This window comes from Peromyscus leucopus, chromosome 23 (assembly GCF_004664715.2).
Source record: "Peromyscus leucopus breed LL Stock chromosome 23, UCI_PerLeu_2.1, whole genome shotgun sequence".
NCBI lineage: Eukaryota > Metazoa > Chordata > Mammalia > Rodentia > Cricetidae > Peromyscus > Peromyscus leucopus.
The window spans coordinates 9,180,883-9,195,682 of NC_051082.1; the positions used below are offsets into that span (position 1 = coordinate 9,180,883).

Consider the following 14,800-nt stretch of genomic DNA (forward strand, 5'->3'; position numbering starts at 1 on the left):
GTGTTAACATATGGTGCCCGGCTTCATTACTGTATACGGTTCCATCGGTTGGCTGCATCACACTTATGTACTTTGGCTGTCTGGGGTGGTTTCTAATTTATAATGCTTCGCACCGCCCGGCCACCAGGCCACCAGCACCCTGTGTTCATCCTGTTACGTACATACTGGGCGTGGGCCCCTGGTCCACTTGCTTGCTGCCTCGTCTCTGCTGTCCATGGCCGTGTCTTTCTCTAGGAAGGTAGCTCTCGTCCTGGAGATCAACCTTTCCCAGCATTTGTGATTGCATGTGCGGCCTGGGGAGGCAGCCCCTGCCTGCCGGGGCTGTGTGGGATGGATGAGCTAATCCCTGGAGCGGTGCCTGGCCCAGGCTGGCAGCCTTCCCTAGTCTTCCCTGGTGAGCGGCAGCTGCTGGGGATGCTTGAGAACTCTGTGGTGGATTCTTGAACAAATTGAGGCTCGAGCCTGAGGTGGAAGGTGGCGGGGAAGACTCCCGGACAGGGGGAGGGCCGTTAGGTCTCAGGGATTCACAACCGTCTAGAATGAGAGGTGGTGTGGAGGTGGGGGCGGGGCGTGAGGTGATTGCAGGTGGGTATGGCAGGTCCCCAACCCAATCACTGCACGGGCAGGCTTGGCCTGAACTGGACATGGTCCTCAGGAGTGCTTGAAGGCCCTGAGCATCAAGCACCTGGGTATACCTAGGTGACGTCCCATGAGGGAAGGTGTGCTTTGGCTTGTATCCCAGAGTTCCCGGTTGCCAGTGCTGTGGTCTTCGGCCTTCTGAGTGGCAGCTGGCAATAGTCAAGCCAGAGATGACCGCAGGGACCCCCTTGGGTCACGCGCCACTCTCTGCCTCAGAGTTTGTATGTTTTGGGGATTCCCTCTCCTTCCAGGCCCACCTTCTCCCTTCTGCTCTCCCTCCCTTCCTGGCCCTCTCCCTGCCGAGAGAAGCCCCATAGGCTATGGGAGAGGATGGCAGGGGTGGGGTGGGGTGGGCAAACAAGCAGGTCCAAGGTGCCCTTTCACAGGCGGTGGAGGACAAAGCCTGGGGGAGTGGCTGGTGGTCCCTGGCCCACCGCCGTCAGGGGCTGTCATTCATAAATAGCCACCATCTTGCTGAGGGAGTAGCTGATGACCCCAGAGCTGCCCCAGCAGGCAGAAAGGGGGCTCTCCTGTGTCCCTCGGTCATGGTTCGATGTGGTCAACGGGGATGTCTCCGTGTTATAAGAGGGATGGAGGGGCCAAGGAATACCGCAGCCTCAGACCACCTCAAGTTCAATGTCAATGAGTCAATGATCTCTCTCTCTCTCTCTTTCTCTCCTTCTCTCCCTCTCCCCCCCCCCTCCTCTCTGTCAGTCTCCTCGACCAGATCGAACAACTGCACCGGAGATTCAAGCAGCTGAGCGGGGACCAGCCCACCATCCGGTAAGACGCGCAGCCGGGCGTTATCTCTTTCCCTGGGGTCCGTGGGGCTCTGGGCTGGCTGCCGGGGGGGTGTGGGGGGACTCTCCCAGTTTCTGCAGCAAACCTGTTGTGTGGATTCTCCTGGGTCTTTCTAAGACACGCCGCGGTGGAGAGGAGGAAGGGGCCCTTTCTGTTTCCTAAAGGATCAGACGCCTGCAGGGGAAGCCAGGGAAGGGGAGGAACCAAGGGAAGCGGTCAGCCACCCGGCCCTGCCCAGCCGCTTTCTGCAGTGTGCGATCTGGACCAGTCCTGAAGTCTTGCTCCCTCCCCTCACCCACCCACACACAGAGGGCCTGCTGGATCCTCCCTGGTGCTGGAGTGAGAGCCAGCTGATCCAGCTGTGTTCCCCGGGTGCTGGCCTCACCCCGATGAGCCTGTCTCTAGGCTTTACCTCCTCCTCTGTGTCATTCCAGCCTTGGACAAGATGAGGTGGGTGGTGGCGTCTCCTTTCTGGTAGGGAAGTTGATGTTTGCCACTGTGGCTTCATTTATTTGTTTTTTGGTATTGGGGATGAACACCGCCTCGTACACGTCAGGCAGGCGCTTCACCCTGGTCTACAGTCCCAGTCCCCTGTTTTTCCTTTTTCCCCTCAGCTGCATCACCGCTAAATAGCCCAGGCTGGCCTTGGACTCACCCTATAGCCCAGGCTGACCTTAGACTCACACTATAGCCCAGGCTAGCCTTGGACTCACCCTATAGCCCAGGCTGGCCTTGGACTCACTCTATAGCCCAGGCTGGCCTTGGACTCACCCTATAGCCCAGGCTGGCCTTGGACTCACTCTATAGCCCAGGCTAGCCTTGGACTCACTTGATATCCTCCTGGCTGTTAAGAAGCTGGACTGACAGGTGGGAGCCACAGACCCTGAGAAGTGAAGAACCATCTGTCACAAACTTTCTAGCAGATAGCAGTCTCCTAAAATATGCAGGGTGTCTCAAGGTGACCTCATTGGAACACTGATGCAAGCCTCGCACAGGTTCCAGGGAAGCGCCCTTCTTCATAGATGGACTTAATTTCGCCCTTGGGGGGTGGGGCATGTGCACACTCATGTTTCCTTGCTTGCTACACAAAGGCACATAATTAACCCAGAGTGGCACCCTGAAGGTTCCCATGGTCTCAGGGTTCTGTGGCCTCTGGTCTCAATGTAATTGGCCTCCAATTCTATCAAAACAAGGTTGATCTGTGCAGAGCAGCCCAGAGGAAAAACCTGGGCACACCCCATGAAGTCACCTGGCTTTTCACCTGCTCTCATGGGCTCAGGCGCCTGAGTGTCGAGCCAATTGCCGTGGCCAGGGGCCAGAAACAGACTGTTTTGCCTTGCCTAGAATTGAGGAGCAGGCTCTAGGGGCAGACCCAGCCTTACCTGGGAGACAGACCTCAAGCTCTTGGCTGTGTGGCTTTGGACCAGTCCTCTCTTTCTGGGCCAGCCTTCTGGGTAAAGCAGGCGGCTGCTTTGAGCTTGGATCTGAGCACTCGGCTCACAGATGTGCGCAGCTGGCTCCCAGACATTTGGCAAATGGGCCAGGTTATTGTACCCCACCTGAGATGTAGATCAGAGCCTGCTGATCTGCTTGGAGGGTGTAGAAATCCTGAGTCCTGGGAGGGAGGGACCTCACGAAGGTCCCATCTGCGCAGAGGTGAGCTTGAGATCAAAGGGGGGGACGGTCCAACTGTACAGGGTGAGGGGATGTTGAGGGGACCCTCCATGCTGTAGGCAGGCAGAACCCTGGCTCTTAGCATAGTTAATAGTCACCTCCTCATTCCATGTGGGTGCTCTCCAAGAAGTTTATGGCATCTAAGCCAACCTATCCCGTATCATGAGCAGTGTGACCAGTCGGGTTCCTTGGGGGCTGGATTGGGGAGGGTAGCCTCCGGCTGGGTTATCGGGGAAGATACTCACCCCCAACTGGCTTGACATGCTTCCTGCATGTATGTGTGCCTGACCAGGGCCTCAGCCCACATGCCGCAGCAGACCTGTAGCTACACATCCACGTGGTGCCCCAAGGTGGGCCCTCACCCCTCCCAGCTGCTCCTTAGTCATAGTGAACGGGGCCTCCCCTTCTGCTGACCCCCTCCCACCCCCACCCAGGGCTGCCCTGTGCTGTGTGTCTGTCTGTCATCTGTCTTTCTTGCTTCAGGTCCATCAGAAAGTGCACAATTCTCCCCAGTCTGCTGTCCTGTCTCTTGTCTTTCTGTCCATCCCACTCAGCTGTCGACCCCAGTGTCCCCTCCATCCAGCATTGCCTGGGAAGACATTTGCCCCATGAGACAAGATCCCTGCCCTGAAGAGTGCCCACGAGGCCTCAGTTTCCCCAGTATGGGAAAACCGTGTGCTCTGTGAGCTCACTGTGAACTCTGCCCTGAGGCCTAGCAGAGTGACCTCGGCAGCTGAGCTGTGTGTGTGTGGGTGGGGGGGGGGGGGCGCTCAGAAGCCACCGGAAACTAGCCCATGGCACTGGGTTTACAGAAGAGGCCAGCCCAGCCTGGGTGGTTTTCCTTGGTTGTGTGTGTCCTTTGTGGGCTGGATGCGTGTCCTATCCTCTTTGGGAGTCTGGGCAGGAATGGGGGCCCATAGCTCTAATTCTCTCCAAAGCCAAAAGGTCCAAGCTAGGGGGAGGGGAGTGTGCACTCTGGGGCCGGAGTATTTCTGCTAGTGAGCTGTGTGGCTGCGGCTTACGGGCTTGGCCTCTCTGGACTCCGTGCTCTTGTCTATGAAAGTGGGCCCATCACTGTCACTACTTGTGGGTGTGAGGGTGACTGAGATTCCCAGTGAGTGGCTGGATGGGAGGGCACTCCAGAATGTGGGGGAGGTGATGTAAAACACCCTGCCCTGGAGCTTCAAGCTGCCCTGGAGGAGGCATGGAAGGTGGTGTCTCTCGGGGCTTCCTGGGTCCTTTCCTTGCTGACCACTAGGGCGGCCGTGCTGGGCTGATGGCAGTTGGGTCAGCTCAGTCCCGAGGGCAGTGACTTGATAGATCAGGCCCAGGGTAGAGCGGAGCTTTTTTTTCATAAGCCAGTGAGGGCCTGGCGGCATGAGATGGTGACCCCGAGGCCGCTCGCTTGGCCTGGCCAGCTCCATCCCAAGACTTCTTGCCTTCTTTGTCAGAGTGGGGGGGAGCAGCAGGTCAGGGGTCGCTGGTACCACCAGCCACCTACTCTTGTGAGTGACAGCTCCCAGAGGCCCATGGGCAGGCATCAGAATGCTAATGTGTATGTAAAACACCCTGCCCTGGAGCTTCAAGCTGCCCTGGAGGAGGCATGGAAGGTGGTGTCTCTTGGGGGCTTCCTGGGGTCCTTCCCCTTGCTGACCACTAGGGCGGCCGTGCTGGGCTGATGGCTGGTAGGTCAGCTCAGTCCCGAGGGCAGTGACCTGATAGCATCCAGGACCCCAGGGTGGAGCGGAGCTTTTTTTTCCATAAGCCCAGTGAGGGCCTGGCGGGCATGAGATGGTGACCCCGAGGCCGCTCAGCTTGGCCTGGCCCAGCTCCGTCCCCAAGACTTCTTGCCTTCTCTTTGTCAGAGTGAGGGGGGGGGAGGCAGCAGAAGTCAGGGGTCGCTGGGTACCAGCCAGCCAGACCTACTCCTTGTGAGTGACAGCTTCCAGATCAAGGCCAAGACATCACACCTGGGCAGTAGCCACCATCCCTGCACCCCTCTCTCTTCCCTTCCTCTCCCTCCTTTTTGGGGGCCTCCAGCAAGTGCTCTATACTGAGCTACATAGCCCCCCCCAGCCCTTTTTCTGCTTTTTAGACAGGGGCTTGCTAAGCTGTTGTAGGCTGGCCTCAAACTCACAATCCTCCTGCCTCAGCTTCCTGAGTGCCTGGGGTAACAGGTGCGACCACTCCTGGCTAGGACGCAGTTTCTATCCGTCTCTGCCTTGTCTGTCTCTAAAATGGGTTAAGCCCCTGCCCTCCATGGTATTGTCACGGGGATGGGACGTCCCTCCTTGGGAGGGCTGGTGTCACTAATGTCTCTGTCCACTGCTGCAATGCCATGGTCCACGGCCGCCGCGGCGTCTCTGTTCCCACCGTGTTCATGTGCGACACCCCCGTCCCAGGGTCTTCCATATTCTTACAATCCCCATCTTACAACCGGGACATCTGAGGCTGGCTTGGGGGGAGCATCCTCTCTCCCAAGACCATGTGCTGCAGAGGGCAGAGCCTGGGTCGGCAGCCACAACCTCTGTACTTTATCCTGTTGGTCCAGAGGGAAGGATTAGGTCTGCACCCATCTCACAGATGCGGAGACTGACCTTCACAGAAGCAGCTGCCTGAAGTGAGGGGTGGGTGGGGTAGGAGTGTGAGTCTGGCAGGCACCTGTAGAGACAGAGAGCAAGGAGAGTGAGTGGGCAGGGCAGTGCCAGGGGTATGAGTGTACCTGGGTTCCAGTGTGACTCCCCACAGCTGGGTGAGCCTGGGCAGAGGACTGGCTCTCTCTGTGTCACACCTGTTACTCCAGGGAATCACAGAAGCCCCTGTCGGGGACCCTGAGGTACATGCTGCAGGCCTTACAGCTCACACAGCCACTGACTGTCATCTGAGCGGTGACCAGCAAGTGTGTGTGGGGGGGGCAGCTCTGATGATCTGATCGTCTCCGTGGTAACCTTGACTCCTTCCGTCCAGGGTTCTGGTTTCTCTTGCTTCCTCCTGTGGTTGTTGGAAGCTAGCAACTGCGTGGGGGCGGGGACAGAGCCCTTGCGTGTCTCTGGCCCTGAGGCTCCCTGTGTCTTCTCTCTGGGTTGCCCGTTGCAAGGGCAGTTAGCCGGTATCCGGTGTGGAAATTCTGTAGTTCTTACTGTTCTAGCGAAACCGGGGGAAAGTTTTTTGGTAGTTTGGAGGAAGAACTCATTCCCATGTACGATCCAGCCAATTAAGCTGCTCGGTCCCTTTAAGCATCCCAGAAAGACACCCGCCCCTGTCACCCTGGAAACCAGACTCTGCTGGCTTCCATCCTGAGCGTGATGTTCTCGAGGTTTCAGTGGCAGCTTGTGTCCTTGCTACACTCCCTTGTTTGGTTTAGGTTCTCAGCAGACAGAGTCTGTGCAGCCCAGGCAGGCCTTGAACTTGTGGCCTTCCTGCCTCAGCTTCCTCGGCGCTAGGATCCCAGGCACGCACACACCACCACGCTGCTGCTTCTCAAGTACCCAGGACTGCAGATCGGACCATGGGGACCCACTTAACTCGTTATTGTGTGTTCACACGACTTTGTGGAGTTGGTTCTCTCCTGCCACCTTTACGTGGGTTCTGGGAATCGAACTCCGGTCTCCAGACATGCACACAGGTGCTTTTGCCGCTCAGCCAGCTCATCTCATCAGCCCCCTGGTTCCTTTCAAACCCATCCTGCTCCAAATCTAATTTTTGGTCATATAGTGGCCCCCATCACTCCGGGACAACTGTCCGAAGTGTGTCCTTCTTCCAAACTGGGCCCTGGTGAATGGAAAAGGTGACTGCACCCATTCACCAGCTCCTGTTTGGCTAGAGGGCACCAGGCCAGCCACGAGGGAGGGGCAGGAAGCCACCCAGGGGTGGTAAGAACAGGAGAGATCCGGTCACCTGGTTCTGCTTGTGTCTGGAGCCCCAGGCGCCCCTCTCCTGTGAGGTGAAGCCAGGATGGGACAAGGGACCGTTTGTGGGACCTTCCAACTCAAACAGCCTCAGCTCCCAGCCCCAGTCTGTTCCAGGGTCACGTCCCCCACTAATGTCCTCAGGGGTGTGAGTGTGTGAGTGTGTGTGTGTGTGTGTGTGTGTGTGTGTGTGTGTTGTTTTTTAATCAGCTGACTCCTCCCCATCCTGCACATTCTTTCTTGTCCCCTGAATTACTGGGCTATGCCCCAGGTCCCTTGGAAGGTCACTGCCATGGAGCAGGCGCAGGCAGCCTGGATGGAGGCTGGGCCCCTCCTGTGAGGACAGGCAGCTGGGACACGCGCCTGCACCCTGCCCAGGCCCGTAGCTGCTGGTGGGTTTTTTGTCTTTCCTGACGTGAAACCCACACACCCTACAGCTCAGTCGTTAAAATGCATGGCAGTGTCAGCGGAGTTAAATATCCAGAATTCTTGTCACCAAGAGATGCCTGTCCCCTTAGGGGTCGTCTGGCTCCCCCAGCCCTGGGTCACCCCTCTCCTGTGAGTCTCAGTGGCTTGGCCTGTTCTAGACATGTCACTGCCAATGTCTTTCCAGCAACGTCAATCTTAGGGTTCATCCTCCTGTAGTGGGTATCAGTGTTCCAGTTCTTTTCCTGGCTGTGTAATATTCCTCCGTGTGGATGGCCTGCAGTTCAGCTATCACTTGATCTGGTCGCAGGCATTTGGTTAGCCCTTCTGTTTTTTTTTTTTTTTTAAGATTTTATTTATTTATTATGCATACAGTGTTCTGCCTGCATGTATCCCTGCAGGCCAGGAGAGGGTATCAGATCTCATTACAGATGGTTGTGAGCCACCATGTGGGTGCTGGGAACTGAACTCAGGACCTCTGAAGGAGCAGTCAGTGCTCTTAACCTCTGAGCCATCTCTCCAGCCCCCCTTCTGTGGTTCTTACGTGGTTCCTGTGGAGACTGCCTGTGTGTCCTTGCTTCTCTTGGGCACGAGCTAGGGGGTGCCAGGTCATGAGATGCTCTGAAAGTCCATTTCCTTGAGGCCTTTAGGCCAGTATCCTGCCGCTGGGAGCCCAGGTAAGCGCACCCGCCTGGACAGATCTTGTCGCTGCAGCCTGAGTGTGAGGGTCCCACCCACCTCTCCGGTTCTTCCATGTGACAGGCCCCTCGGCCCCCCACCCTCACCCCATCTGTAGGCAAGAGGCCTGAGGAGAGAGGGTGGGACTGTTGGGGATAAAGAGACACCACACTGCCTGTGTCCCATGCCACTGACGACCACCCTCTTGTGACTCTCTCTCCTGCGCGTCCTGGAATTCAGCAAGGAGAGCTTCAACAATGTCCCTGACCTGGAGCTCAACCCGATCCGATCCAAAATCGTTCGTGCCTTCTTCGATAACAGGTGCGCTCCCTCCCCTGGGCAGGCTGAGGTGCGCCGCCTCTTCCATTATGAGACAGAGAGTGGGGAGGGGGAGGGTGTCCTGGGTTGCAAGGAGTCTTTCTCTGTCCCACCAGCCAGCTCCCAAGTAACGACACGGAGACTTCATATTGATTTTGAAAGGCTGGCCTGTAGCTTAGGCTTGTCTCACCAGCTCTTATAACTCAAATCAACCCATTTATTTTAATCTACATTTTGTCATGTGGCTTATTACCTCATCTCTCCGTACCACCCACGCTGCTTCCTGTGTCCCCCACGCACCTAGATCTCTCCACCTCCTCTTCCTCTCCCTCCCTGGAAATCCCGCCTATACCTCCTGCCTAGCTATTGGCCGGTCAGCCCTCTATTACACCAATCACAGCAGTACACCTTCAGTGTGTACAGTGTACACAGATATCCCACCACACGGGGTGGCTTTGGACAGCTCCCCCGGCTCCCCCCACTTCTGCCTTGCTCATTGTTGGCCTCGAGACAAATGCCTCCAAAGTTAGCAGGTACTTTGGGTTCTGTCTCTTTACGTTTGTCTGTGTGCACATGTTCATGGAGGCAGGTGTGTGTGTGTGTGTGTGTGTGTGTGTGTGTGTGTGTGTACTCTAACAGTATTCTGTACATGTAGAGGTCAGAGGGACATGTTTTATAGGGGTCAGTTCTTCCACCATGTGGGCCCTGGGGCTTGAATTCAGGTCAGCAGGCACCTTTACCCACCCAAACCATCTCAAGATGTTTTTACGTATCGAGGTCCTCCCTCCCCCTGCCATCCCCTTAGGAACCTGCGTAAGGGACCCAGTGGCCTGGCTGATGAGATCAACTTCGAGGACTTCCTGACTATCATGTCTTACTTCCGGCCCATCGACACCACCCTGGGCGAGGAGCAGGTGGAGCTGTCCAGAAAGGAGAAGCTGAAATGTGCGTGCTGCGTCCTCAGAACACGGGACTCCCCAAGAGCAGGGGAGGCTAGGCCATGTAGGAGGAGGGAGACAGCCGGGGACCTAGCCTGTGTCCCTAAACAGTGGCATTTGGTGTGGCCCCTCTGAAGTTGCACCTTGGTAGCCTCATAAAAGTGCAGCAGGTTCGGATCTGGGGGACAGGCAGGGTGGGGGCTGCGGGGTGACGTACTTAAGAGAGCTGGGGTTTTACTTGAGGTCTTCCACTTAGCTGAGTGACCTTGAACCCGGGCATGGTGTGCTGGCTGTGAACATGGGTGACTGTGGGGGCTGAGGACTCTGTTGCAGATAGAACCTCACATCCGGGGCTGGGGAGCCCCTGAGTCTGGGTCCCACAACTGCCCCACCCCGCCATGGCATGCTGTGGCACAGTCTGTGACAGCCGTCTCCTGAGGCGGCTCCTCAGGTCACCAGCTCTGGGTAGCATTTAGTGGCCATCCTGGTTGGACGGCAGCACTGTGATCTTTCCCACGACTCTTGACGTCCCTCCCCACCTCCTCAGGCTCCAAATACTCAGCTATGTTTAGCCCTGGAGTGCATGTGAGGGGCTGGTGGGAAAACCACGCTGGGTGCCTCCTGTATCGCAGCTCAGGAGGTACCCACAGTCCAGCCCGAGATTGTTTGCTCTGAGGGCTGGGAATATGAGGGTCATGAAATTAGAGGAATACAGGTCTGAACCGGTTCAGGACCCCTGTCTTAACACACGTGGGACTTGATAGCCCATCTGTGAAGTGGACCGTGGCAGCCCTGACCTCACAGGGTCAGGCTAGGACATCATGACCAGGAAATACACACGGCATGGTTCTGGGCACTTGGTTCCTGACAGATGCCAGAGCAGTGCCCTCAGGATCCACCTAGGACCGGCCAGCAATCAGGATGTGGGCAGTGTGGCTCAGGACCTGGCATTTTGAGATAATGGCTCTGTGCTCATGAGGTGTCCAGTCCTGTCACGTGTCTGAAGTGTAGTGGTGGCGGCAGGCGGTGCCTCCAACTCCCATTTTATAGATGGGAAACTGAGGCTTAAGAGAAGTCACTGGCTCAAGGCACCCCACCAGGAAGAGACCAGTGAGGTCCCATGGCCAGAGTCCTTCTGCCCCAAGGCTCTGGCATCTGGATCTTGCTCCGGTATCTTGTGTTCAGTCTGGTATAGCTTGCAGAGCAGGAGCCCCTGGGGGAGGAGGAGACACAGGCTCCACTCCTGGCGGCTCCTAACTGGCTCCCACCGCCTCCGCCACCTGCAGTTCTGTTCCATATGTACGACTCGGACAGCGACGGCCGCATCACCCTGGAAGAATATAGAAATGTAACGTATGCCCCCATTGGCCCTGCCCGGGGCTCCCGGCGCCTTCCCCTCCTCAGACCACCGTGGAGTCCCAAGGTCACCAAGTGTCTGCCCCACTGCTGGTAGGTGGTGGAGGAACTGCTTTCTGGGAACCCCCACATCGAGAAGGAGTCAGCGCGGTCCATTGCAGATGGAGCCATGATGGAGGCGGCCAGTGTGTGTGTGGGGCAGATGGTGAGCGCCCCTTGGGGTGGAGGGAGGGGAGGGTGGGGAGCAGGGGCCCACCAACAGATTCCCCCCCCACCCCCCGTTCTGCGGCTCCACACTGCCTTTCCCGTGGTTGGAATCCTTCACCTCTCGAAGGTCTCGGTGGCAGGAGCCAGGTGTGCCCCGCTTGCCGCTCTCCCCAGAGCCTGGCATGGAGTGGAAGTCAGGACCTCCTGCAGGCTCTTCCTGCCCCCGGGGGACTGCTGCGTGATGCAGCCAAGCAGAGCTCAGTCTCCACTGTGGCCTCCTTTACCCTTGTGGGCAGCAGGAGCATCGCCTCCTCAGTTAGAAGTGGAAGTCTTCTCAGGCCTCGCTCGACCCTGGGCTCAGCATCGTTCGTGATCTGTGAAGACCCTTGGTGTTGGGGGCGTGGCCGAGGGGCTGAGGGGGTGGGGCTTGGCCATCAGTGCACACCGTTCTATCAGTGGGGAAACTGGGCTCAACACAAAGATTCTGTGGAGCTTGTGATCTTTCCTGGCTGGGGTTGGGGTGGGGGGTGGTCTCTCGCAGGGTGGGGTGCAGCCCAGTAGCCCTGGGAACAACCTGGGTGCGTAGACGGCCACCTCCACGGGCCGGGCTTCCAGCAAGTTCTGGTGTGGTTGTACCGCGCGTTGACAAGAGCTCCATGCTGATCCCACCCTCTATGCCCCCTGCCTGTCACTGAGGCTCCTCACTTGCCCAGAGGCAGAGCTGCCTGTCCCTCCTGGCTTGTTTATCTGAGCCGCTCTCAAGAGAGGCAACCCGGCCCCAGTAAAACCCGCCACATTCTGCGTGTGAACCGCCTCAGGGAAGGGCCCTGACCCGGGTGGAGAAGAGCGCTCCCCCTTCTAACTGGGGCAGAGCCAAATGCCCATTTGGTTTAATTACACTCTCCAAATGACTCCCCATCCCACTCCACTTTCAATCGGTGACTTTTCTTAATTTGCTGTAGTAAAATTGTTGGCAGCTGGCGCCTGCTGATTTGTATAAAAATCCACTCTGCCTCACAAGTGGAGGCTTCCCCCCACCCCACCCCGCCCCCGTGCAGATCCCCAGGAGGGTGGGGGCAGAGCCACCGGGGAGCCTGGCCTGCGTGTTTACCTATGGAGCCAGATCAACACGGACCCGACTCGGGCTGAGCTGTGGGTCAGGGCGGCCACTGGCTTCCGATGATGGTTAATGCCTCTGACCACGGCACCCGCCAAAGACGAGAGAGCCACCCGCCATCCTGCTTTGATGTCCTTCCAAAGCCACTAATTGACCCGGGGCGGGGACTCTTTAAGTAGCATCTCTAGACCATGTCTGGGCAGGGATCTTGGTGGGTAGAGGGGGAGGGGCCGCTAAGTTAGGCTTCGTCCTGGGGCTCCAACTCCCAGCCTCCTGACCTTGCCGGCACCACACTCCTGCTCACCAGACTTCCCCACAGTGGGGCCCCGAGTCTATAATTAGCTCCCCTCACCCAGCCTGGGAGCCTGGTGCCCTGGAAGAGAGAGGGTGGCCACTTCTCTCTCCCTGAGAGGGAGGAACAGAGAGGAACAGTCCCTGGGGACAGGGCAGGCCCAGGCCAGTGGAAAACTGGCTTTTTTTTTTTTTTTTTTTTTTTTTAAATGAAGTGTTTTATGAAACAAACCCTAAAAGAACACTGACCCTTGACCCCAGGAGCAACCAAGAGAGGGCGAAAGGTGAAAGGTCGCTCTCTCTCCATGCCCACCATGCCCACTCGAGGCCCTGCCCTGTAGGGAACCACCCTTGGGGGCTTTTTCCCCCTCCAGTGCCAGTGGGCACACCATGGGCTTTCTTGGGTTACTTGTATTTTGGCGAGTCTGGGATTTGAACCCAGTACCCTACACATGCTAAGCTCAGGCCTAGCTGCAGCCTTGCCCCTGACTTGTGGTTTCAGGGCTGGCGACACTGGCGCACACACCCTTGGGAGCTGCAGGCACTCGCTCCTTGTGGCGTTCCTGTTTCTTCTCAGCGGGGCGTGTGCATTTCCGAGCCTTTCCCTGCTGAGAAGAGGCTAGCTGCCGCTCGGTAGCCACAAAGGGCTGAATCCTGGTGAAGGTCTCTGGGGCAGTGCAGGGGACCCCAAGTAGCCAGCAGGGGACCTTTGGGGTCCTGCAATGGTACTGTCTCAGGGGATGCTGGGGCTGGGTGGAGTGTCTTAGAGACTTGTTCAACAGCGCAGGGGACAAGGGTCAGTGCTCTTGTAGGGTTTCTCTGTTTCATAAAACATGTCATAAAAACCCCAGTTTTCCACTGGCCTGGGTGGAGCCCTGGTATCATCCCTTCTGTCCCTGCAGTAGGATGAACACAGCTGGAGACTTGCTTTGTCAAGCATGCGGGGCTCCTGGCTGAAGCCACACTCTGTCCCTGTTCCCTGGTTATCACGGTGACTCATTAGCACAAGGGTGGCCACAGAGGCCTTCATCATTCCCTTCTCCTTCCCCCAGAGGGCTGTGAGTGTAGATTAGCCCAGAATAGTTCTGTTATCAGTACAGGGAGCCGAGACGGGAGCCAGGCTGGCAGGACATAACAAGGTGGACTTGTAGGGATAGGGTGAGGTGGGCTGTATTAGGAAGGAGGGCCCGTGTCTGGGGCTCACTGTTTTCTCCCCAACCCTCCTGGGGGAGCTTAGTGAGATGAAGCCTCAGCCACTGTTGCGGTTCCAGGAGACTGGCTGGGGACACGTGACCCCCCTCTTCTACCTCTGTGCTCTGGGTGTTTGGAGGAGGTGACCTGTCTCAGCAGAGTCTGGGGGAATCCCTGGCCACTCACTCCCTCTACAATCTCGTCCTCAGGAACCGGACCAGGTGTACGAGGGGATCACCTTTGAGGACTTCCTGAAGGTGGGTGCTGGGGGGGGGAAGAAAGAAGGACTCTGGGCATGGGGGTACCAGGACACCATGAGGACCTTGTGGAGCTGTGGCTATGGGCAGATTGCAAGTGCCTGCCAGGGCTGTTCTATAAGGAAGGCCTTGGAGACCACATTAACTGATCCGCTTAGCTTTGTGGAAAGGGTAGCGTGGCTGTGTGGTCCCTGACCTCAGCGGCGCACAGGTAGATTGGAGAAGTCAATTTCTCTCCCTCGGGACACTGGCGTCCCTTCCCAGGAGCAGTCGCTTTTCATAGAACGGCAGGGATTCTGGAAGATTCTGGAAACTTCCTGCACCTGGACGAACACCAGCATTTTGCAAGCAGACTGGAGTAGACAACATGTTGATGGGTTCTGCCTCCCTAGTACGTCCTGATGGGAGCTTTAAGTGGCCACCCACTCACCTGTCCTCCCTCTTATGATGGCATCTGTACCCATCTAGCAGATGGACGGCCTTCACTGTTGCAAACACACTTCTAGGACTGGGAGTTTAGATTGGCTCCTGGCTGCCAGGACGACCAAGTTCTCTGGAAGCAAGAAGAAAATGCTAAAATCCTCTCTCCAAGCCTTCTGGGCATGGAGGTGGGCAAGGAGGTCCGGAGACGGGAGGACCTCTGAACCCAGTCCAGCTTCCCAGCATGCAGGCTCCGCCAAGGCCTGTGCGTGGAGGGAGCCTGGAGCCTCTGGGGTTCGGTTCGCAGAGCCAGGGCCGGCCACTGTGCTCCAAGTCTGCCCCTCTGTCCACCTGAGAGAGGCCGACTGCAGCCTCCCTGCCTATGAGGCGGCCAGCATAAACAGTGGACCCCAGGCGTGGGCCCCGTCTCTCGGGGAAGGAGACAGGTCAGCAGCTACCCCTATCTCATGTCAGAGGCCCACACCCAAGGCTGCACAGGGTGTGTGGATTTGCTCAGGCCTGCACTGGGACCTGTTCATCCAGGTCCGCGGGGCAGAACACCGGGGGGGGGGGCAGGAG

The 14,800-nt window shown here is 57.5% G+C and overlaps 1 protein-coding gene across 2 annotated transcripts in view; it reads left to right on the forward strand.

Annotated features, from left to right (window-relative positions):
* The window catches only part of Tesc (tescalcin), a 29,889-nt gene that overhangs the window by 13,679 nt on the left and 1,410 nt on the right, over positions 1-14,800 (forward strand). The window contains exons 2-7 of one of the 2 annotated variants that reach the window (XM_028878810.1): positions 1,354-1,422; positions 8,367-8,447; positions 9,250-9,389; positions 10,669-10,730; positions 10,836-10,943; positions 13,754-13,801. In XM_028878810.1, the coding sequence (XP_028734643.1) occupies positions 1,354-1,422; positions 8,367-8,447; positions 9,250-9,389; positions 10,669-10,730; positions 10,836-10,943; positions 13,754-13,801 (508 nt within the window). Of the gene's footprint in view, positions 1-1,353; positions 1,423-1,758; positions 1,891-8,366; positions 8,448-9,249; positions 9,390-10,668; positions 10,731-10,835; positions 10,944-13,753; positions 13,802-14,800 lie in introns of those variants that run through there. The other variant, XM_037198649.1, reaches the window with a different exon arrangement.